Source organism: Quercus lobata, chromosome 6, assembly GCF_001633185.2.
Source record: "Quercus lobata isolate SW786 chromosome 6, ValleyOak3.0 Primary Assembly, whole genome shotgun sequence".
Lineage (NCBI taxonomy): Eukaryota > Viridiplantae > Streptophyta > Magnoliopsida > Fagales > Fagaceae > Quercus > Quercus lobata.
Window position 1 is genome coordinate 35,737,511 of NC_044909.1, and position 24,665 is coordinate 35,762,175.

General features: G+C 35.7%; 2 protein-coding genes across 5 annotated transcripts; one reads left to right on the forward strand and one right to left on the reverse strand.

Moving 5' to 3' along the window:
* Nucleotides 1-219: 219 nt before the first annotated feature.
* LOC115995056 (O-fucosyltransferase 31) lies at nucleotides 220-7,811 on the forward strand. Its single transcript, XM_031119468.1, has 10 exons — nucleotides 220-550; nucleotides 1,879-1,941; nucleotides 2,035-2,116; nucleotides 2,302-2,372; nucleotides 2,524-2,612; nucleotides 2,714-2,917; nucleotides 4,227-4,482; nucleotides 6,044-6,271; nucleotides 6,378-6,575; nucleotides 7,297-7,811. Exons 1-10 carry the CDS (start codon nucleotides 413-415, stop codon nucleotides 7,504-7,506), a joined length of 1,539 nt encoding a protein of 512 aa, XP_030975328.1. The 5' UTR covers nucleotides 220-412; the 3' UTR covers nucleotides 7,507-7,811.
* A 478-nt stretch (nucleotides 7,812-8,289) lies between these two features.
* Nucleotides 8,290-23,219, reverse strand: LOC115995054 (mechanosensitive ion channel protein 2, chloroplastic). Of its 4 annotated transcripts, none has more exons than XM_031119464.1 (14): nucleotides 22,915-23,219; nucleotides 21,799-22,028; nucleotides 21,464-21,523; nucleotides 20,010-20,173; nucleotides 19,208-19,331; nucleotides 18,988-19,085; nucleotides 18,771-18,884; nucleotides 18,336-18,396; nucleotides 17,934-18,083; nucleotides 17,725-17,835; nucleotides 17,315-17,482; nucleotides 17,080-17,193; nucleotides 10,896-10,952; nucleotides 8,290-9,476 (listed from the first exon to the last, which is right to left on the reverse strand). In XM_031119464.1, the coding sequence occupies exons 2-14, from the start codon at nucleotides 21,874-21,876 to the stop codon at nucleotides 8,541-8,543; spliced, it is 2,235 nt and encodes a 744-aa protein (XP_030975324.1). In that variant the 5' UTR covers nucleotides 21,877-22,028; nucleotides 22,915-23,219; the 3' UTR covers nucleotides 8,290-8,540. The 4 variants fall into 4 exon arrangements, with proteins under 4 accessions (XP_030975324.1, XP_030975325.1, XP_030975327.1 ...); XM_031119465.1 differs by having other exon boundaries at nucleotides 22,886-23,219; XM_031119467.1 differs by lacking the exon at nucleotides 22,915-23,219 and adding an exon at nucleotides 22,777-22,847.
* Between the last annotated feature and the right edge of the window lie 1,446 nt (nucleotides 23,220-24,665).

The following is a 24,665-nucleotide window of genomic DNA, read 5'->3' on the forward strand; positions in this document are numbered from 1 at the left end:
GTGACTCACAGAAAGCGGCACTGTCGGATTCCTTTTCTAACGTACAAAATTATATTATCTCAAAAAAAAAAAAAACGTACAAATTATAGAACAAAAGCAGGAAAAGAAAAACCTCATTCCCATTTTCTCTTTTATCCACTGGGTCCCATTTACAAAAGACACAGTTATTACACTTACACACACCCCATATTCGTTTCCAAGAAGTGACCACGTGTCCCGGTTTCTAAGAGTGAACCTTTTACTCTCTCTATCAGACGGAGACAGACAAGACACAGAAACTATTAATGGCTTTGTAATTTTATAGCTAAGCCTCTTTACTTTAGATCAGATACAACCACATTTATAAGTTCTGTGACTTTGTAGAGAGGGTAAAGGGTGTTCTTTTCCACAGCCAAGCAAAAACCCAGTTGGGATGATGAGGCTTCTGCTCCAGTGTCAGCCTCATAGAGGAAGAGGAGGAGCACTGGCTGGACTTTTTGTTCTGATTTTTCCAGTGTTCTTGACTAGTTTCTTCAGCCCATTGGGCCATGCCTCGCCTTCCATGTTCACGGTAAGTTCACACTCTTTGGATCATTCATCATCATGTTTTTCTTTATTTTAAGACCCTTTATTTTTGTTCTTTAACAAAAACAAAAGCAAAGTACTATTTATTGGAATAATTTTTCTTTTGTAGTATTAGCTTCTTAATGTGACAGTAAGTGGGTCATTGAAAGTTTCCCGGGAAAGCTGTCTTTGTTCTATAGTCCCTAAAAAATGTTTACTGGGAGTGAATATTCTGGGTGTGTAATGTTTCAGAAAAGGGTATGGATTAACTCTTTTGGATTAATAGGGAGTGAGTTTAATTTATGCCAAAAAGTGAATAGAATGATTGGATGGTTGTTATATTTTTAAGTGGATGAGGTTGAAATAAGTCATAAATAAGAGAAGATAAAGTTAAATTTGACTAGGAAGTGTTTGGATTTGTTGACTTGAACCGGTTGATTCTACTCAGATTGCCAACCAACTGAGAATCTATGATATATAAGGACTTCCCATCTGGCCTTAGGAAGTTTAGAGATTATTTGTATTTAAATTAAATGATATGTTATTATGAATAGTCACCTAAAAAGGAAAGGATCGAAGCAAGAAAGGTCTGTGGTTTACATTGTTGGAAACCCTGAATGATGAGCTAATGAGTTTCACATCAATGATTGAAAGTTTGGAAAGATTAGTACTGACCATTTGCTGATTTCAGGGATTTTTTTTTTATTTTTTTTATTTTTTTGGGGTCAAATTTTTTAATATCTACAAGGTGCAAATTTCTGAATGGTTATTGAAGTTAAAAGATATAACAGTTAATAACAATTGTGCTAAATAGTAATTTGACTATTAATCACAATGATAATAGTTTGTTAAGAAAATTCATCCATACATATATATGGAAGTTATCTTCTCTCCACACAAAACTCTCACTGATGTTGGCATTTATGCATAAAACTCAATATATTTGAATTCTTGGTTTATAAAATTCAAAGAAAGAAAATTCATTCAGGGTAATCACTAATCAATTTTTAAATCTATTGGTATCACAAAATTTAGCCTTTTACTTCTGTTTCTTTTCTTAAATTATCACTTAGACTGAGAAAGAAAAACGTTTTTGTTCTCAATAAATTATATTATTGATTTTGTTATAATACCATGAATTGATATCTCTCTTTTCTTGTAATTTGTTATGCCTCTTCTATGTACTATAAATATTTATGCTACTTCTGTGATATACAAATCCAAGGATGGCGTAAACCCATACACAATCAGCCTGTTTTAAACATGGCACCGTGCCTATAAATTGCTCTTTTGGGGTCATAAATTTATTGTTTTATGAAATAATGGTGTTTACAGGAATGGAATGTTCCAAAACCAAGGCACTCACGTATTCTCAAGAGTGCTTTACAACGCGAAACTGTAAGAGTTCAGCTGCAAACATGCTTTTTAAGTACATTTATAGTTCTCTTTGTAAAATCCTCTTCATGTTAAACATTTTATTCTTTTCATCAGACAAATTCTCAGCATTCAGATCTCTGGATTCCTTTGGCCAACCAAGGATGGAGGCCTTGTGTTGAATCTCCAAAAACCCCTTGTAAGTGATCAGGAATAGAGTAACCATAAGAAGTTTACTTTGTGTTCAATCTGCTGTGTGCTGTATGAAGTATAGAGACAGTGTGTGTGTGTGACCTCATGTATTGTTTTTCATTAATCATGATCTAGTTCTTTCTTTTTCTTTTTCTTTTCTTTTTTTCACTATTGGCCCTTTCTTTCATGCAGCATTACCAGAGAAATCTGAAGGTTATATTCAGGTATTTCTTGATGGAGGCTTGAACCAGCAGAGAATGGGGGTATGTACCAAAAGATTTTCTCGAACATTTAATTATATGTTTAGAGGTGACTAGAGATCATGGATAACATTAAGTTTATCAGAATTTGGAGTAACTTGTCTGTTTCAAAAAGTAGTATCAGAAGCTAAGTGTTATTTTGTGTCTTTTAAAGATATGTGATGCAGTTGCCGTTGCTAAAATACTGAATGCGACACTTGTCATCCCACATCTTGAAGTGAATCCTGTTTGGCAAGATTCAAGGTACTAGCAAGAACCATTTTGTTTTGGTTTTTCTCATTTCTTTATCTTATGGATTTTGGGAGAGGCTTATTAATGAAGTTGCATGATTTTTTCCTTTGCAGCTCATTCATGGATATATTTGATGTGGATCACTTTATTAATGTATTGAAGGATGATATTTCTATAGTTAAAGAGCTGCCTAATGAATTCTCCTGGAGCACAAGGGAGTATTATGCAACAGCAATCCGAGCTACTAGGATTAAGACAGCACCGGTTCATGCATCGGCCAACTGGTATCTAGATAACGTATTGCCTGTATTACAGAGGTTGGTAGTTTCCTAATCCTCTTGTTAGATTTATTGCTGAATTTTCTTTAAATCCTCTGGTTGTAAGCAATTTTGTTGATTACAGGGTTCAAATGTATAAAAGTATCACATCCATGGCTAATTATAGGCTCAAAGACTATCTTTTTCCATAAACCACATAATTTATTTGTGAACTGAGATGCATTATTTCGATGGAAGATCTAGAATCTAATGACTTAGTGCTCTTTTGGATAGCACTTATTAGTGCTGCATCTGCGTTTCCTCAGTTTTTTTTTTTTTTTTTTTTTTTTTTTTTTTTTTTTTTTCTTTTCAGCCGCAATGGTTGACCCGTTCTTCTGTGAACAGTGCACAAGTGCACTGTTCACGGGTCCCACAAACTCCACTTTTTATCAACTTTTTCATTAAAAATGGGTCCCACAGCACTATTCACACATTTTAAAATTATTTTGCTACAGTATTTTCAGTTTTCAGTTTTCAGTTTCAGCAAAATAAGTTCTATCCAAACAGACCCTTAATGTACTTTTTAGATGTTAAATTCAGTGCACCTAAGGTTCTAGCAGATATAGAGTTTCTGATAGAAAAATATCACAATAAATGATTTTGGGTATTTGATATACTCTATTTCTTTAAATGATGGAAATATTTAAATAGAATTTCTGGTCAAATATTATAAAATGTTACGTCCAAGTTTCTTCATGCTTATTGTTAGAACAGCTATATCTTCCACAGGCCAAATAGTAGTCCTCTTATTCCAGAGTAGACACACTACTTGATTTATATTACCTGAAATTGTATTTTGAATATGAGACAAAGGACAAAGCTGCCTGCTTTTGATTAAGTATTTTCACATCTACGTATGTAACATTTACATAGAATGAATGGCCTTCGGAAACTACCTATCATTTTTCTAGTTCAGAGGTCTCCCATACACTAGAATGCCGTTCCCATGGCAGCTCTGATGCAAACTACATGGAAATCTTACTGCAATCTTTATAAATTCTAATTTAATAATCTTAGATGGTTGCCACTTGTTTGTTTATGTGTATGAAGTAACTTTCTACTTGATGAAGAGTGGAAGAAGGTTGTCTTGTTTATTGTCTGTGAATGCTCTGGTATTGTTTTTATTTGTTTCCAGACAAGTTATAAAAAAGAAACCAAGTGGATGCTACCCAAGTAGTTAGATTCAATTTGTACCCTTCAATAATGCAATGACATTGCTTAGATATGGACTTTTAATTATTTTCTGGATTTGGCCTTATCTCTAAATCATATTGTGTTCTGAAATTTGAGACACGTTTGTACGTTTCAGTTATGGAATTGCTGCAATTGCCCCATTCTCTCATCGTTTGGCTTTCGACAACTTGCCTATGGACATCCAACAGCTACGTTGTAAAGTTAACTTCCAAGCATTAGCTTTTGTTCCTCATATTAGACAGCTTGGTGATGCTCTTGTCAACCGTCTCCGCAACCCTTTGGGTAAAAATGGAGCACTTGGCACCAGCGACCTGCAGGAGAGCACAGTGGGGGCAGGGAATTTTGTGGTGCTACACCTTCGATTTGACAAAGTATGCCACTTCTCTCTCTCTCTCTCTCTCTCTATATATATATATATATATATATATGGGTTGGGTTATGTAATTTTAAACAATGTTACACTACTCAATTTTTTATTTTATTTTATTTTTTCTTGATGTGAATTTTGACAAATCCATTGTTGTAATATATTTTCTTCTTATACCCCCTATATTTGCAAAATTTCAAAATGATCAAAAGATTAGTAACTATGTTATCTATCAAAATTTTAATTTCAAGTTTTTTCATTTCAAAGTTATGCATAAAAAATGAGTTTATGGATAGAATAATAAATAACATCCAATTAACACAAAATTTGGCAAGCATGTTAAGAACATAGAGAGCATATAATCCACTTTCAATATATTAATCTAGTATAAAAAGTTATTAAATCATGTAACATTGCTTAAAGCTACCCCCAATGTTCCTATAAAAAAAAAAGTTACCCCCAATGTAACTCTTCCTTAATATTACACCACCTAACAACTTAAAACTCTCTTTTGAATTAAAAATTTGAAAATCTCACCAATGAATTGCATAATTTTAGTTCTTAAAATGCACATCAAATTTTGGTTTACTGTGGAGGTGGGGGAGGGGGGGATTTGAGGAAATTAAGAGAGAGCTGGAGAAGGGTCAGTTGGTGTGGTTTATAGGCGGTTTTCAAAACTTTTTTCCGATCACCAGATGAGCTTATCATTTTGGAAAATAAATGCTGCCAACCACCAGCAGAAGCTGTCGGCTTGGTCATTTTTTGTTGGTTTGGTTGGCTTTGTGTACAGCCCTAATAGGCACTTCATAGTGCATTATGATTAAAGAATGATAATAACACTGTTCAAGCCATCAAACAAGCCAACATTTTATGCCTTTTGTGACTGTTAAAATGTTTTGGGTCAAATATCTGAAGACATTCAATCTGTACATCATTGGGTTGAGCTTGTAAACTTAAAATTCTTTATATTGTTAAGCACTCAACAACTACTTTAACTTTAGGATCTAGAACTATCATGGATTTCACACTGATATAAAACACAATAAAATAGTCATGAGACTTACCTGGATCCATTGATGCAATTCTCTTGAGATCCTTTGAATAATAATAATTCTCTGTAGGATTGGTTTTGCTTTCTTCACCCTTTTGCTGTATACATTTAGTTCAGTAAGATTCAGTCTATGATGGGAAAAATTGAATACCTTAATGGATAGAGAGAGGACTAGTTTCCTAGTTTACTTTAATCTCCACCTTACCATCAAAGTTGGAGTCAAGAAACCACTTTTCTAATTGACCAATCAGATAAGACACTAATGGATATGTCTTTATATCCAATTAAACCTCTAACTTGTCACATGTGCCTCATCATGTGGGCCACCAAATTAATTAATAAATTAGTTTAGTCTTACAGAGCTACCTCAGTGATTGAGTCATTGTTGTCATTTGAGGAAATCCACACCATCGGTTTTATGATCTTTTGAATTGTCCAGAATTTTTGAGTTTAGTTTATAAAGTTTTTAAACCTTGATTCCACGTTCTTGTTCATTAACCATGTCATTATTCAGGATATGGCGGCCCATTCAGCCTGTGACTTTGGTGGGGGCAAAGCTGAAAAGAAGGCTCTAGCCAAGTATAGACAAGCAATTTGGCAGGGAAGGGTCCTTAACTCCCAGTTCACGAATGAAGAGTTGAGGAATCAGGGTCGTTGCCCCTTGACTCCAGAAGAGATTGGATTGCTTCTTGCAGCTTTGGGCTTTGACAACAATACTAGGCTCTATCTTGCCTCCCACAAGGTTTATCATGTCTCAACTATTTTCTTGTCTACGCCACTTTTTGAGAAGTGAAATATATCTTTTTGCTCCCAGAGTTTTGATCTGTGAAATGGTTATGTTTCACAAGGTATTTGGTGGAGAAGCTAGGATTTCAACTTTGAAAAAGTTGTTCCCACTGATGGAAGACAAAAAGAGCTTAACTTCCAAAGCGGAACGGGCCCAGATTAAAGGAAAGGCATCCTTGTTAGCTGCAGTTGATTACTATGTTAGTATGCACAGCAACATCTTTATATCTGCTTCTCCAGGAAATATGCACAATGCATTGGTGAGTATTTCTACCTGGTGTCATCATAGATCTAAACATTCAGTTAAATTGTTGGAAGTTATGCTGCTGTCTCTGCTCTTAATCAACTTAAAGTGGCCCATCCAGTTAGCTTGTTGAAGATAAAATTCTATAATGTTCCCATCCAATGGTTGGTCTTTGATGCACCACTTTATGATATGAACGAGAAATTGGGATATGGCAATTTTTTAGACGTCAGATCAATTAGGAAACTTTATAATGATAAATTACCACTTGTTCCAAAATTTTAAGCTGTTAGGAAATGGTAAATTAAATCATTATTCTAACCTCCTTCTCACATCTTAGGACAAGCTCTAATACCATAATAAATTACCATTTGTTCTAAAAGTTTTAGTTGTTTGGAAAGAATGAATTTAATCATTTAACCATTAAGAACTCGTTAGGACGGAAATTTGCCATGGTATCTACACTATTTTTTTTCTTGCTAGTTCTTCAGATTGCTTTTGCTAAACTTTAGTAGATTCATTTGTAAAACACAGAATTTCATTGTCATTAACTGAAGCCATTGAATTGAAGTTGAAAAAACATGCGCCAAAAGTTATTCAAGGTGTTCTCTTGCAATAATTTTCTGACTTAATCAAAAGTTTAAGAGAATTTTTTACAAATTTAATGTGCCATATATTCTTATTCAGTACTCTGCACTGCAGAATCCATAAGACAATGACATTTGTGATTTTTACAGGTGGGACATCGAACTTATGAAAACCTGAAAACTATAAGGCCGAATATGGCATTGTTGGGCCAACTCTTCCTAAATAAAAGCATGAGTTGGTCAGATTTCCAGCAGTCAGTGTTAGAAGGGCATGAAAACAGACAAGGGCAGATCAGATTAAGAAAACCAAAGCAGTCCATATATACATATCCTGCTCCTGATTGCATATGCCACAGTTGATTTATTTAATTAAGGATGTGAGCTGTCTCTATTTTATGATTTATCACTTCAACTATGATTTGTGGCTTCTAGCATGTAATATAATGGCAAATAAGTCACAATCCCATCTCCTATTCATAGGCCTGTTCATGTAATGATTGCAGTATAGGTTTACGGTGGTTATTAAGGATGGGAGAGTGATGTTAAGGATGAGTTTGTAATCATTAATTTCTTCTGAATGATTAAAGTTACTGGACAACACTTTTCAAGATAGAACAATTTTATGATTGATCAGTTTACCATTCCAATTCATCTGCAGTATGTAAGCTCAAGTTTTTACTTGTCATATTTTCACGAAGTACCATTCATTGGTGGAGAGATTTGATTCTTTTCCTTTGCTTGGCCGAGATAACTCAAAAATCTGCATGGAAGATTGATCTTGAAATTGCACTGATCTCATAGTGCAAGAAAAAAAATCGCGTTACCTTGTAAAAATGGCTTGCAGTATCAAAGAAGAAAATTTATTTTCCCATATCAAATGGAAGATTATGAATATGAAATATAATGGTAGTGATTGTAGGCTTGTAGCGGTAGAACAAGATATTACCAGGTGATTATATCACACTGCGGCTTTGTAGTTTTAAATTAAATTAAAATGAACACTTTGTATGAAAATGTTCAATTCTAAGCTTTGCAGAACTTGATTAGTTCCAAATCCAATTTTCACAATAAAAGATGTTTCCTGGGCTGTGTATTATCGTATCTGCAATTCTATAAACAAAACAGGATCAGCCTTACATGGCCTTTAGTCAAGTTGATCAGTTATCCAACACCATTCAACTCTGGCAGAAAGGTACATTTCCAATTTATGTATAGCTATATTTCCAATGATGGATGCTACAATTGACCGTGACCATATACGTGAAGTAAAAAATAAGGAACATATACAGTGTACATTTCAGCTTGAAAAAATACAGCTTTGATGGTGTAGTTATGGAGGAAAGTTAGTAAGATCGGGAGCAAGACACAAGACAGCTTAACCAAAATAGTTGATCTTACTGATTGCCAGATGTTGAACTAGGAGCAGTTGGAAACTGACCATCTTTCTTATCCTTATCAGGAGTAGGAGACCCATTTCCGTTCCGGCTTGCAGCCATTTCCTTTCCTTCTGCAAGACTGGGAGGGGAATCCATTCCTTCATCAATAGGAAGGGTTCTTTTAGAGCCCTCCAAAGCGACACCAAGTACTATATTATCTTCCAACACAGGCCTTGATGTTTGGGGTTGCGCAACTGGTGTTGGCATCCGTTCACCTTCCTGTCTAGATTGATTTGTTGGAATTCTGCTTACTTTCTCAACACTACTTTCTGATGAGGAAACTGATGGATTGTTAGATTTCCCTGCACTCTTAGTTTGCTTAACATCAGTGACCTTTTGGGTTGAATTATCAGACACTGAACCCATCCCTTTGGTGTCAGAGAATGACATTTCTGCTATCTTAGAAGTTGAGACAGGTTTTGAAAATTTTCCTGTTGCCTTTTCACGCCCTTTTGGATCTGAAACTGATGCTGCTACAGCCTTGCGGTCCTCCTTGCTGTCAGGATTTGGTGTCTCTCCAATCTTGGTATCTACCTTGGTATCAGAAGTTGGTCTCTCTCTGGATTTGGAGTCAGAAATTGATGTTACTCCAACCTTAGCATCGCCCTTGGTGTCAGATGTCGGTCGTGTATTGGTCTTTCCATCTTGTTCACCACCTGTGCGCACTGAACGATTTTGAGTTTTTGCCTTATCTTCTCCATTAATTCTGTAAGGGGGTTCGATCATTAGCAATGGACGGTTAGGTGCCACTCCATCACGGTTTAATACTGTATCTGCAGATGGAAAACTGTCCAACTCGGCATCGCTATATATTTTCTGCACTGTACGGATTGGTGTAGCAAGTCTAGCCCGGTGATGACTGATGACTCTAAGGAGATCCAACAATATAGCTTCCTGTTTTTATAAACAACATTAGAATTTATATATTTATTTTTAATTATGGTTGTTTTTTCAAACAACATTAGACTTACAATGAGCTCAATTTTCTAAGAAGAATAAGTCTGAATTAGTTCCATTTTATATACAGCAATAACAACCATTTCCTTCAGGAACTTTACACTTATTTTTTAAGAGGAATTGAAAACATGGACAGGATACACAGATTGGGAAGGATAAATGGAAAAGGGCAGGAGACCATCTTTTTTTCATCTGGTTTGGTAGATTAGAAGGAAATGGTGAAAAGGGAGTGTAAAGATACTACCTCCAGCTCCCCAGCCAAAAGAAAGATATATTTTTATTACAGTCACACCCTAATTTGCATGGTATGTGAGGTAAAAATATATAATTTCTCACATCATTCTTAAAATACCAACTCTCCTCCCACCCTATGCATTTAACTTTAGAGGGATTAGTTTTTGTGGCTCAGAGGGACTCATCCCTCCTCTTTTCTTCCTCTTATCCTCTCATTTAAACATCGGCACAGTTCTCTAGCACCTCCCCTTTCCTTCCAAACATAGTGTTTGATTACTTGCCTATCCCGAAGAAGATATCCTTTAAAGCTTTTTTTTTTCTTTTTTTTTTTAAGTAAATGAAATTTATTAAAAGAACCCAAAAAGGGCCACAACCCTGGTACAAAGGAAGTATGCAAAGCGGAACCCAAGAAGGGAAGACACTCTAGGCTTCTTTATTACTTCTCACCCAAAAATCAGACATATTTACCATACTTCAACGTGTTCATGCACCCAAAAGTTATAACCTATAAAGTGCAGAAGCCCCAGCCTCTTTTATTACACTAACATTATAGATTGAACTGCACCTCATACAACAATGAAAAAAGCATGCATCAGACTCAACTTCTAAACTCTTAAAGCAAGAATTTTTGTAGTGCCAAGCAAAAGCTCATTGGTAACAGAACAAAAAGGAGGGAGGAAGAAGATAACTCCCAAGCATAAAACTCATAATTGCCAACAGGTTTTAAATTCCTTTTAATGATTTTTCAGTTTCCTTGCATTGCTAAATATTACCATTGCATGATGGATCCAGATAAACATTGATTTCCAATGAGTCCACCTACAGACACACCCAAACCCAATTTCACAACATATCCAATGAGTCTGCCTATGGACACACCCAAACCCACACTCAATTTCATAACCCGCTTTGGTGTCAATCTGTGATTGGATTTTAGTACTTACACACGGACCACCACGGTATTTTCTGGGAAAAATAATTTAAGTGCACTAATCACAAGGTGACATTTAAGCATGTTGAGGAATGGGTGTGTAATTGGGTGTGTCCCTAGCATTTCTCATATCCTACAAGCCAATCCAAATTCTCCACAGGTCAGACAATACTAGAGAAAAATTCTCTTACCTTAACACATAGATACTCTTCATGATGTGAAGTCTTCACGAAACAGGATACCAAGATCTGTGAGCATAAAAACACAAATTATTTTTTCAAATATATAAATATGCATGTGTGTAGAAAGCTGATACTAGAGCATTTTAGTATTAAACATTTAAAGCCCATTGTTACTGAGTTGTTTCTTTTCTCTCCCATAAATGTAATTGGTCAATCTTATAAAGTGGACATAAGACACAGTTGAGATCACACACACACACACACATATATACATATATACATACATACATATATATATATATATATATATATATATATTTTCAATAGTTACAACAATGGGGTGGGTGGGATTTGACCCTGAACATCAATGTTGGAAATACTACGCAGTGCTTGTTGAGTTATAAGGCTCTTGGCCATTGAGATACTAAACATTAAAACACAGTATGAGAAATAATATTACCTACCAATACCATCAATTTATAAAGTAAATCTCACAGAAAACACTAAATAAACTAAGGAAAAATCACATTTAAACCCTGAAGTTAAAGGGTTGATTTCAAATTAAACCTTAAATTTTAAAAAGTTACAATTAAAACGATGATTTTTGAAAATGTTTCAATTTGCTCATCCGTCTATTTTTCCTCTAATGCTGTTAATAAACACACAAAACGCCCAAGTTTTAGTAGAGTTTGACACCTCATACTTAAAAAAATCATTAAAAAAAAGATGTTTACCCTTATTCCTATTAGTTTCTACTTTCTAGGTTGTTGTGGGGTGGTGGAGGATTGCTATTGGACAACGGTGCCCTGAAGGTGATTTGGTTGATTGGGTTTCAGCCATGTTGGGTTAAATAGCAATGGTGGCAGTTGAGATGGGTTTGGATAACGTGGTGTAGTTGGGTTTGGCTGGATTTGGTTGGTTTTGTGAGTGGGTGTAGCTGGGTATATTGCTTTAAATAGGTGGTAGGGGTGGTGGGTTTTCTGGTGGTGGGCATTGGTGGTGAAACAATGCAACGGTGGTTTATGGCTTGGCTTTGGGGTGAATGGGTGAAAGGGGTTCAGCGGTGGCCAGATTGGGATGTGGGAATGACGTAGGACAACCGCACTAACAATAGAACAAAAGATAAATCCTAGGAGTCAGTACCTAAGGGCTGCTTGAAGTCAGCATCAAACAAGCTGGAGTCAACACCAGGGAAAGAAAACACACGTTGTTTTTAATAATTCTCAAAACTGTCTTACAATAATCCGAAAAAAGTGTTTAAATAGCTAACAATAAAAAATGCATAAAGAAACCCTAATTATTAAATGTTCGGGCTTGCTTAGTCTCAAGCCTAATAACTAATAGGTTTCATCCAAAAGGCCATAGGTTGGGCCGTCTTCTTTTTGCTCTTCCTCCTATACGTGTGTGTAATTGGGGGCTTGTACCTCGTGTCCACACCAACTCCCCCTGTGTGAGAAGAACTCGACCCCGTCGAGTGGAAATCTGAAGAGCTCTGATAGTACTCCAGCAAGTCAAGATCCAGTCGCAGTAGTTCATCTCGAGTAATCCATGTGCAATTAGAATCTAGTTGCCCTCGCCACCGAACTAAGAAACGGTGAACTCCTCCATCCCTGGTAGAAACAATCTGCTCATCTAAAATAGCATCAATAAATTATTTATGTGCATAGGGCAAATTTAAGGGTAAAGGGGTGGGAATAGAGGCATCAATAGGATTAGGCAAAGACTCATCAAAAGGGGTATCAAGAATAGCTGTGGGGCTTTTATAAGCAACTAGATCCTCAATATTAAAGGAGGAGCTAATACCATAATCATGAGGAAGGTCAATGACCTATGCATTTGGGCCTATTTGTTTCAATACCTTGAATGGTCCGGTACTATGAGCCTGCAATTTCTTAACGGTTCTAGAGGGAAACCGTTCAGGTTGAATCCGAATCATGACATAATCCCCTACCTAAAACTTTGCATGACGCCTATGAGTGTCAGCATGAATTTTATATTGAGAATTACTCGCCTAAATTTTTTTGTGTATCTCATTATGTAAATCATGAATATGTCGTGCAAATGCCTCAGCAGACTCAGAATTCCTAACATGTGGGGACATGGACAAAAGATCTAAGGGCTTCCTAGGTGTATATCTATGCACAACCTCAAAAGGACTAGTGCCTATAGACCTATTGACAGAGCTATTATATGCAAGTTGGGCTACAAGAAGAATTGAATCCCAATTCCGATTAGCTTTACCCACTAGACACCAAAGGAGGTTGCCTAGACTACGATTAACCACCTCAGTTTGACCATCAGTTTGAGGATGAAATGTCGTGGAAAATTTCAATTTGGTGCCCACTAAATGCCACAAGGTCTTCCAAAAATAACTCATGAAGCAAACATCCCTATCAGACACTATGGTTTTGGGAAGACCATAAAGTTTGACAATCTCATCAAAGTAGAGCTTTGCAATCTTAGAAGCATCAGAAGTCTTAGAACATGGTAGGAAATGAGCCATCTTGGAGAAGCGATCAACAACTACTAGAATGGAATCATGCTTCCTAAAGGTGCGGGGCAAATCTAACACAAAGTCCATACTCACATCCTGCCACAGGCGATCTAGCACAGGTAGATGTGTGTACAGGCCAGTGTTTTGCTTGCGATGTTTGGCTAGTTGACATGTACGACACTGACCAATTATCTTGACAACGCCCCTCTTAAGACCGGGCCAATAGAATTGACGTTCCACTTCCTCAATTGTCTTGTCTCGGCCAAAATGACCTGCAAGGTCTCCCGCATGTATCTCCCAAATTAGGAAAGCTCTCACTGAAGACCGAGGGATACATAACTTGTTGGCCTTGAACAAGTAACCATCTTGAACAGTATAATCATCTAGGATTGGCCGTGGGGCATTACTTAGGCTAGTGTAGAGCTCCCCAAAATCTGGGCATAACTCATAATCATCCTTGAGTCGTTCAAACCCAGTAACCTTAACACTCATGATGGTAGCAAAGACACCCTTCGACTTAGTGCATCAGTAGCCTTATTCTCAACTCCCGCCCTATGCTTCACTACAAAGTGGTAACATTGTAGAAATTCAACCCAACTACCGTGCCTAAAATTCAGCTTCTTTTGGGAATGGAGATAGCGCAAAGCTTCATGATTAGAGTAGATAACAAATTCTCGAGACAACAGGTAATGGCGCCAATGCCAAAGAGCTCGAATAATGGCATAAAACTCTTTGTCATATGTGGAGTACTTTTGCTTAGTGTCATTCAACTTCTCACTGAAATAAGCAACTAGGTGACGCTTTTGACTAAGTACTCCCCCTATACCAATACCTAAGGTATCACATTCCACTTCAAAAGGCTTGGTAAAATCAGGGAGACACATGACAGGTGCCTCAGTCATCTTTTGCTTTACCTCATTGAAAGTCTTAGCAGCAACTTTAGTCCAAACAAACTCCCCTTGTTTCATGCAGTCAGTGATGGGGGACATAATGGTACTAAACTCCTTGATGAATCGGCGATAAAAGGAAGCGAGCCTATGAAAGCTTTGAATTTCAGGGATATTTTTGGGCTCGGGCCACTCCACAATCGCTTGAACCTTTTGGGGGTCGGCAGAAACTCCCTCAGAGGATACTATGAAACCTAGGAAGACGACTTTATCGGTGAAGAAAGAACACTTCTTGAGGTTGCCATATAAACTCTCCTTCCTAAGGGTAGTACAAACTTGAGTTAGGTGGCCTAAGTGTTGCTCCCTAGACTTACTATAGATGAGGATGTCATCAAAGTACACAACCAAGAATTTCCCCATAAAAGGCTTAAGCACTTAAGTCATCACTCTCTCTCATAAAAGTACTAGGAGCATTGGACAATCCAAAAGACATGACCATCCACTCATATAAACCATCCTTCATCTTGAAGGCAGTTTTCCACTCATCACTTGAATGAACCCTAATTTGATGATAGCCACTTTTTAAGTTTATCTTGGAGAAGATTATTGCACCAACCATCATATCCAACATGTCATCCAACCGAGGGATAAGAAAACGATATTTCATAGTGATCTTGTTGATGGCACGACTATCAACACACATTCTCCAAGTTCCATCTTTTTTTGGAGTTAAGAGTGCAGGGACTACACAAGGACTCATACTTTCACGAACAAAACCCTTCCTAAGTAGTTCTTCTACTTGCCTTTGCAACTCGGCATGCTCTGCAGGGCTCATCCTATAATGAGGCAAGTTAGGTAGGGTCGCTCCGGGCACAAAATCTATGGCGTGTTGTATGTCACACATGAGCGGTAAATGATCGGGGAGTTCCTCAGGAAAAACATTCTTAAATTCTTGGAGCACTAACCTCACTTCTTCAAGTTGCTTCTCACGGATCTCCCCATGTAGTTCCCTAGCAACTAAGACAAACACAATGGATTCTTGAACTGCTACCCTTTCAAATGCCTTTGGGCTTATGATGTTCAGGCCTTTCGCCTTTGGTGCTTCTGTCTTCTTGCTCATGTCAATTGGCTTGGGTTGAGCACAATCTTCTTACCTTCAAACATAAATGAGCAAGAATTGGATCGCCCATGAAGGGTGACATCCAAATCATAAAGCCAAAGCCTACCTAAGATAATATGCCCTACATCCATGGGAATTACATCACACCATATTTCAGCCTTGTAGGTGAGGAATTGAAGTGGGACAACACATCTTTCTTTTATGGCTATGGAGGAAGTATCCACCCAAGAAACTTTATATGGGTTAGGGTGAGGGGTCAATTTCAAGCCTAGGCAAGAAACAATGTTAGAGGACACCGCATTAATACAACTCCCACTATCTATAATAACCTTGCAAGTTTGTCTCCACACTTAGTGTAAGTTTGGAAGATGGCACTCCTTCGCCAATCATCAGTGTCTCTCTGTTCTGTCAAAGCACACCTTACCACATTCATCCTAGGGACACCAAAGTCCTTGAAGTCATCAACCTGGGGAGAAATGGCTCTAATGCATGCGAGATAGCTAGGATCATCTTCCCATTCTGCCTCAACATCTTGGGTTCCTTCAACATTTGGATCATACACCAGCTCCTCAACATCATCAACCTTTTCATCGTCCTCTTGAATGACAAGGGCCCTAGAGCGACACCTGGCTGTGATGTGTCCAACCCCATTGCATTTGAAGCATTGGAAGCGAGAGCTTAATCTTGAAGGCTCATTGACCACACCTTTTCCCTTGTCCTCTTTTTCTATTGGGGTGCTATTGGAGTTTACCTTAGGGGGTAAGGTAAGTTTAGATTTGCTACCAAAAGGTTGAGGGTTGATACCAAAACTGACGTAGGACAACCACACTAACAATAGAACAAAAGATAAACCCTAGGAGTCAGCACCTAAGGGCTGTTTGGAGTCAGCATCAAGCAAACTGGAGTCAGCACCAGTGAAAGAAAACACACGTTGTTTTTAATAATTCTCAAAACTGTCTTACAATAATCCGAAAAAAAGTTTTTAAATAGCTAACAATAAAAAATGCATAAAGAAACTCTAATTATTAAATGTTCGGGCTTGCTTAGTCTCAAACCCAATAACTAATAGGTTCCATCCATAAGGCCACAGGTTGGGCCGTCTCCTTTTTGCTCTTCCTCCTATACATGCGTGTAATTGGGGGCTTGTACCTCATGTCCACACCAGGGAAAGCCATGGATGGGGCATGGAGATGTGGTTTCGATAGCGATGGATTTTGGGAGAGGAATGATGGTTTAAAATTCAGGGTTCAAATTTCAAAATATAAATTGCCCATAAACTATCTAAATTATAAGACAATATAACATGTAAAGCTAACATGATAATTTGAAATATAATCCAAAGAAATAGAACTATAAAACCAACCATTAATATTCTCAAGTGCACATTCTCATCACAATTCAATGGCAGTGGCATGACTTCAAAATGCATCCAAAATAACATAGAGAACACAGGTGCCTTTCCCTTATTAATGGAACCTAGGCTTAAAGAACTAAATACACACACACACACTTGACTACACAAATAATTCAATTACTATGATCATATTTTTAATAAAGCTGTTTTAATAAAGAATTGGTTACTCAAAAGATAATAAAGAGTTTTTATATATATATAAAATAAAAAAAATTAAAAAAAAAAGAAGAAGGAGAAGAATGAAATTATCAATTGTAAAAAAGAATTTTAGCACTAACCAATAGTGCCTGATTTTCAGGATCAATATTGTCCAGGAACACTCTTCTGTGTAACCTCTGCTGCTCAACTTGAGGATTCTTGGCCAAAACTTTACGCATGTCAGCAACAATATTCTACACGCAGAGAGGCAGTCAAATCAACCAATCAGAGAGGAAAATTCAAGAAAAAATTCATGGCAGAAAAAAGCAACTTTAATACATATTAAAGGATAGATAATCTAGATTTATTCCTCACATTAATCTTATTGACATCCAAGTGACTAATGGCTAGATGTGTTTTGATACGCCAATGAGATTTTTGAGTGAGATTTCTCACAACGTTCACTGTAAACTTATGGTTTGGAATGTGAACAGCTTCACGATCTTCACCTCTCACAATTGTAGGTGACCACCAACCCACATGCTGTAGGAATAAAATTGATCAAAATCCATAGAAGAAAAACCTGTGAATAAATTATTCTGTTTCAAATTATATAGGTAATGAGTGCATTCATACACTTTATGCTTTTTTGTGTACTCATTAATTATATAAAAAGAAAAGGAAATAAAAAAACAGAATCTGCACATAGATATAAAATTTTCACTTAGTCCATTTCTTTATAAACTCTTGTTCTTTAGGGTGATCTTCAACATTCAAATACCAACCTCAACAGTACCAGAAACTTCATAGCCTTCAATCTTTGTTTGAATCCATTCATTCAAAACAAAAGGCCGAGTTGCATGAATTATCGCACTTGAAAGGAAATTTGTGAATATCTAGATAGAATAAGCAAAAAAGATGTTAATTTTTTCAATAAATAGATTAATACAGATTAGTAACAATAATTAAATGAAAAAAATAACTAAGGTTGTACCTCACGACCGGCAAGAGTCAACAAGACAGTCCCAAGACCTCCAGCAGTAAGCCATTTCTGGGTAGAGAAACCCAGCAACTCCATAAACAATGAGATAGCTGCAACCCATACTGCAGAGTATACAGCTTTTCCCGCAAATTGGAATCCCATCTGTCCAAAGCAAGTAATTTTGATTGTAGGACATGCATCTCCATTAGCAATTCTAATAAACTCAAGCAGTCAAAAAAAGAAAAAGAAAAAAAGGGAGAAATGAGGATATGCAGTAATGGCTTAGAGTTTGGATTCTTAATTAATATCACCAGCTGACCATTGAAGATTTCCCTTCAAGGTACTGCTATATTACAAATATATCTAATTACATAACCAAAGCAAGAAGTGGTACCATATAGCATTGACACTTACACTTCTTGTGTCACCAGAGTCATTAGTCTCAATAAAGAATTTCTGTGCTTGTTGGATCACGCTGCACAAAGAAACATAATTAAATTTAGTTGTCATGAAAGTAACTGTCAGTAAGCACCATAACTGCAAAAACATTATCAAAAGCTAATGATTAATGGCTCCAAAGAAGCAGCAATAGTTATCAAATTGTGGCAAAATTTGATGGAACTTCAAAAGAAGCACAAAGATATCTTCACTAAAAAGAACATGAGGATATGTAAACTGCTTAACCATTATATATTTCAAGTAACGGTGATTCCAGTTCACTGTTCAACCTTAATATAAGTGCCAAAAACCCCACCCGCAGCTCAATGGTTGTTTAAGTTTATTAAACAAGTTTGAGCGACCTCATCAAGCTTTTCAAAAGACCAAGAAAAATATAGAAAGTACACCCACCTTGATAAACAGTAGGCAAAGGCAAGCACAGTTGACAACGATCTAACAAAAATCAAAAGACGTTGCTTAACAACCTGGCTAGCTTCTGTAGGTAAAACTACCGGATCTAGTGCTCTGCAAGAAACAGAACTGTGATTAGTAAATCTGCAAAATAAAAATCTGTTTTCAAGGATAAGAATTTAAAACTTCTAGTTCAATTATATCATGATGGATTCACCTGCAAATGAGTGTTGCTCCAGTCCATAGCAGCAAAGGTTGTAGATAAGATGTCATAACATGATATGTTCTACTCTTTTTCCAGCTACTATCATTCTTCTGCAGGATATATTAGAAAATTCAATAATATAAACAGTGCTCAATTTGGAAACATAAGGCAAAACATCAATCACATTATGGTAAATGACATGAAAAGGAAAACTTAAAAATAAAAAACATACATGAAGAAGTATGTTTCTGCTCTCACGCAAAAGTGGCCCAATGCCCCATACAGCAAATATAATAATACAAGCTGCCGGAACCAACTTTAGTACAAGTGGACTACCTTGTAAAACATTATATGACCTGCATGATAAAATTAAATGATTTCTACATAACAAGAACGAAGTGATAAAATAAAGAACATAAAGAGTATTGGGGATGACAAGACAATTTATGATTTCACATATGCCAGGTGGAAACATAACACATATTTTATACAGACTACCTGAATAGAAAGCAGAAAATATTAACTTTTAAAAAAGGTTACACTCAAAATCAAAAATAAAATTATAATCAAACACAATATCCATCTAGCTTTTCATACTTTAGCTTAAATATTTGAGTAGTTTCTTCATATCCACATTATTGCAAGAGGTCCATATAATATTATGGGAAATCCTAATTAAACTGAACCTACAAATAAGAGAAAAGATATATTTTACACTTATAAAAATAAAAAAAAAATAAAAAAAAAAGAGAGGAGAAAAGATATATTTTCATCCCAGAAAGGGCTATAATTGGAGATAAAAAAAATTTCTGGTACAGAATTTCTTGTGCAATGTGAATGCCCCACCTTTGGGTGCATTTTAAACTAATGGTTCACATAGTTTGAAGTAACCAATAAGGTTTATGACAAGAATTGGTAGAAAACGAAATAGAATCAATAGAAAACTAAATTCTAAAGGCAGAAACTCATTGAATTCAAATGTTCCTTAAATATGATTATTGAATAAAAAATTAGTCAATCAAAGAAAAAATTACCTTGTCAATGCCATGGTGGCTGTCTTCATACTAGGAAGTTCAAATGGTTGGCCTGGTCTTAGAAAAGAATGACAGTTAAAAGTATTGCATCTGTTAGGTAAAGAATGTATTGGCCTGTATGCATTGTCCAAAAGACGAAAACTCCAAGATTCCTGTTGCTGATACTGTCACACAAAATATATATTTAAAGTTGTTTCATTTATTTATGAATTCATCAATGCAATATCATCAATTAGAACAATACTTCTAGGCAACTACCTTAAGGGTGGAAAAGCAACAACTAGGAGGTGATTAGAATTTCAAATTTTGCATGACAAAAAAGTCTAAATTGCTGCATTTATATAAAGAATATGGGGTTTCTATTCTATCCATTGCCTAACAGATTGAAGCTACCATGTAACAAACCAGACAAAAACAGCAAGGACGTATTGCCTAACAAAGTACAATAACTTCAAAATGGGAAACTAAGGCAAAGAGAAACTCTTTATTTTTTTGGTAAGTTACACATGCACCCATGGGGTTCAAGGGACCCAGTGGTACCATCGCCTCTTAGGGTGCCTGGGCCCCTCCCCAATTTACCTAGTGGAAAAAGGAAGAAGAAGAAGTTACACATGCATCAATATCTATGCTTAATGTCATATATTTTGTTCACAATTGGTTCAAAGCTCAGAAAAATGAGGGTTTTAATACGTTGACAGCTAGTTGGCTAGCGTAAAATTCAGTAATTTTATTACGAATGGATCCATTATAGATACAAGTTGTGGCACCCCCTACTAATGAAGCACTGCATCAGACCCCAGATGCAATGAAAAGTGAGCAAGGATTAGTTAGGGTGTTCCCTTGAAGCAGCAACGTGATACATCAACGCTCAGGTGTAGAGGTTAGTCTATTATAGATGCATAGCTGACCCCAAAGTTTTGATATTAAGGCTTGGTGGTGGTTGTAGATTAAGGCAAAAAGAAACTAATTAGTTAATTTATGGCAGGGAGTTAAACATACAGTAAGAAACACTATACTAGACCTAAGTCATTAACCCTTAACAGTAAATAAACCCATATGCCATCAATAAGTTAGAGCTTATAAGAATAGCAAGAGTTCTAAAACTTCAAATTATGAAATGGAAGTACCAACTTGAGTGGTAATATGGTAAATATCAGGTTTAACATTCACAGAAGAAGAATAGCATTTAAAGTTAGCATATGATCATGATACCAGTCACCCCAATTAGCCCCACTGATTTCCAGATTAGCTATTAAGTAAAGTCAAGCATCTAATAATGTAAATGATGCATAATTGATGCTGAACATGCAATTGTTTTTCCTTGTTTTAGATGATAATGATACTTAAATACTGACATCTAAATGCTTCAGCACACTTCAGGTTACATTCAAAGGAAAACAATATTGGAGGGGGGAAAAAGGAGCAGTTCTAAAGTTCTAAATCAAAAAACATACCGATACGCGTGACGAAAGAGAAGAACTTAATAAATGTAACTTGCCTCTTCCCGTTACACTCTGTAAACAAACAAATAAATTCAGAACAGGGATAAAAACATAGTTGCTGAACAAAAAAGGGAACGGAATAATATGAGAAATTCTTGGGACACGACTTTCTTCACAACTAGTTAAGGTGGCAAGTTGTGATTGGAGCAACTTCGCTTTCACACGAGTCCACCCACCACTCACATCACTTTTATGATGCAGCAATCATAAAATGTCATCTTAGCAGTTCGTGAAAAAGTACTGAAATATTTTGTGTCACTAGACTAACTGGAAAAAAAAAAAGGTACCTTATATCGTTTATTGCACCCCTGGTTCTTGCAGAGTCCCAATCCATAGGACAATTGCAAAGAAGCCGCAAGAGCCATTATTGAATTGAAATCAATCAGACAGAAGGCAAGACTAGTAGCCTAAGATCATAAGGCTTATCACTTCTGTTTAGCCTCTAACCGCAGATGGATATTGATATTGATCAACAGGACAGAATCCAGAAAGACCAACCACCTCACAACTCAAAAACCTAGCAAATGAAAAGTTTTACTGTTTCAGTAGGCATCAAAAGGTTAAAACAGTATAGTCATGCCAAATACTCTAACACATTGATATCCTTTTATATATATATTGGTAAGTTAACAGGTAACACACACCCAGAGAATTTTGAACCCATGACCCCTCAACCTTTATCCTTGCCACCCACACTTTTGAGACGAGAAAATGCCATTTGAGCTAGGTTGGGCTAATTGGCTTCAAACTATATCGATGTTCAATAACCCGAAAATGAAAAAATATGCATAGAAAAAGTACACTGATGTTGAAAAAGTCAATGCATGTGCATCAAATAGTAGCACAAAATTGTGTTGAAAACACTTTCAAATCCATTCATTGCATCAATTCACGAAAAAAGACACTAAATTTAAAATTAAAAACACATACGCAACTCCTAATTAATAAGGACACTTAAAAAAAAATCCCTAGAAAAGCCAGTTTCTATGAGAGCTCACAAATCAAATATGCATACAGTAAACAAATTAAAACCCACCATTTAAAAGGACACCCAAATTCCCTCAATCGAAGAAAATGGGGTTGGTTGGTATATTCACTACTGCTTTTCCCAATTCTAATTCTCAAAGACAGCAACAAAATCAAGCATGCGAATCTATTCAAAATATAACTAGCTAAAGTAGCAGGAAATTAACTAAAAACTTAAATAAATAGAAAACGAAATCAGCTTCATAGTTCATAGTTCAAAGTTCAAAGTTCATACTCACCGCCAAAATTAGAATAAGAGGGAAGCTCTGTACATATTGTTGCCATGTCAAATTAAAAAAAAAAATTGAAACCATGCTACAAACTTTTCCCTATTCTATGAATAACAACCTTAAAAAATTCTTCAACTTCGAAATTACCTCGTGACGAACAAAAATCCGAAAATCCCAGGATTTATTAGAGCCTCGGATTCTGAAAAATTGAGACTTTTTATTGAAAGAGAAAAAAGAAAATGTTTTTGATTTTTCCCTGTTGTGCTATACGTACAAATACTGTAAAAGACTGGAAAGTGTTTTTTAGCAAAAATAAATGCTAGTCAATAAAATAAGAAGAAAAAAAAAAAAGGGATATTAACCAAAGCCAAAGGAAGGTGTAGTTCTGGACATGTGGCATCTAGTTTTCAATGGGCCAATACGGGTTTGATGTTTCCTAGTTGGAACCTTCGAACTTGCAGAAAAAAATAAAAATAAAATGTTTGGTGGACAAGGATGAAAGTTGTTCATTTTAGACCATTGTTTTTTGACACGTGAGAAAGATTTATTTGACTTGGGTCTCAATTCTTCCATTGGACACACATGTGATACGAGAGTTCAAGTTTGTGGTTTCGAAAAGTGGCAAGCCCCACTAATATCCAAATGGGCTCACCAAATAACGCAGTATCAGGGGTTTTAAGTGGTGTAGTGGCATCAAAATAGAAATTTATTTGACTTGGGTCTCGATTCTTTTATGAACAAACACTTTGACATAATTTGTACATATATTAATATGTGGCAAGCTCTACTAGTACCTAGATGGTCTCACCTCATAATGCAATATCGAGGGTTTTAAGTGGTGCAGTAGTATCAAAAGAGAAATTTATTTGACTTGGGTCTCGGTTCTTTTATAGACACACATTTTGACACAACTTATACATATGTCAATGTATGATTGGATTACATTATTTACACACATACCATCATTGATGCTTGATGAAAAGTAATACAATACTTGCTATACGTTTAAGTTGTGTCAAAATGTGTAATTCTTGACTTTTTGTTTAGGTCTTGCATTGCTAATGACATTGACATCCTAAACGAAGTTTTACAATTTTTCGACTGGAGAGATACCTGGGAAGAGAGAATTTGAAGTTTTTATTAAAAACATTAAAAAAAAAGCTAGTTGCGATTTATAGATTTTAACAAACAATTTTACCTAATTAAAAAAAACAAATAATTTTACCTAATAGAATTAGCCTTTAGGTAGGAAGCTGTCATTTATTGTGTTTAGTCTGAGATAATTAGAGTAGGTAAAACCCATAATAGCTTCCTATATTTGGATATTTAATCAATATAACTAAGAAGAGATGAATATAAATAGATCCAAATCACAGTTTCGTCTAAGATTCTGCACATTTGATGAAAAATAAAAAGAGATGTGCTTCTTCAAACAAATATTTAAAGCAGAATGTACAAAATACAATCAATTGTTTCATCTATCAAATGTGTTCGATAAAAAATTTAAGAAAAACATCTTCATTAAATATTTAAATTCTTTTTTTAGAGAATAAATATTTAAATTCTTAAATTCGAGATTAACATATATTTGTATCAAAATGTTAATTGAATAAAAAAAAATCACGTCAAATTGACAAACAAGCACAAAAAAAAGCCCTTTAAAATTTTGACTTTCACGGTTTCACCTGACAAATTTTGCTAATCTTCTTTCTTTTTTTAACAAATAAATATCAAAAAATTATATAAAACAAAATAAATATTCATCTCAAATTAAAAACTATTCATCTCAAATTAAAAACTATGTGCAAAATTATAGTCTTTTGAAAATACGAACAGGCACTTGACTTTATTGTGATTTATTGTGCTGAAATTTTTCATTTTAAACAATTACTCTCTCA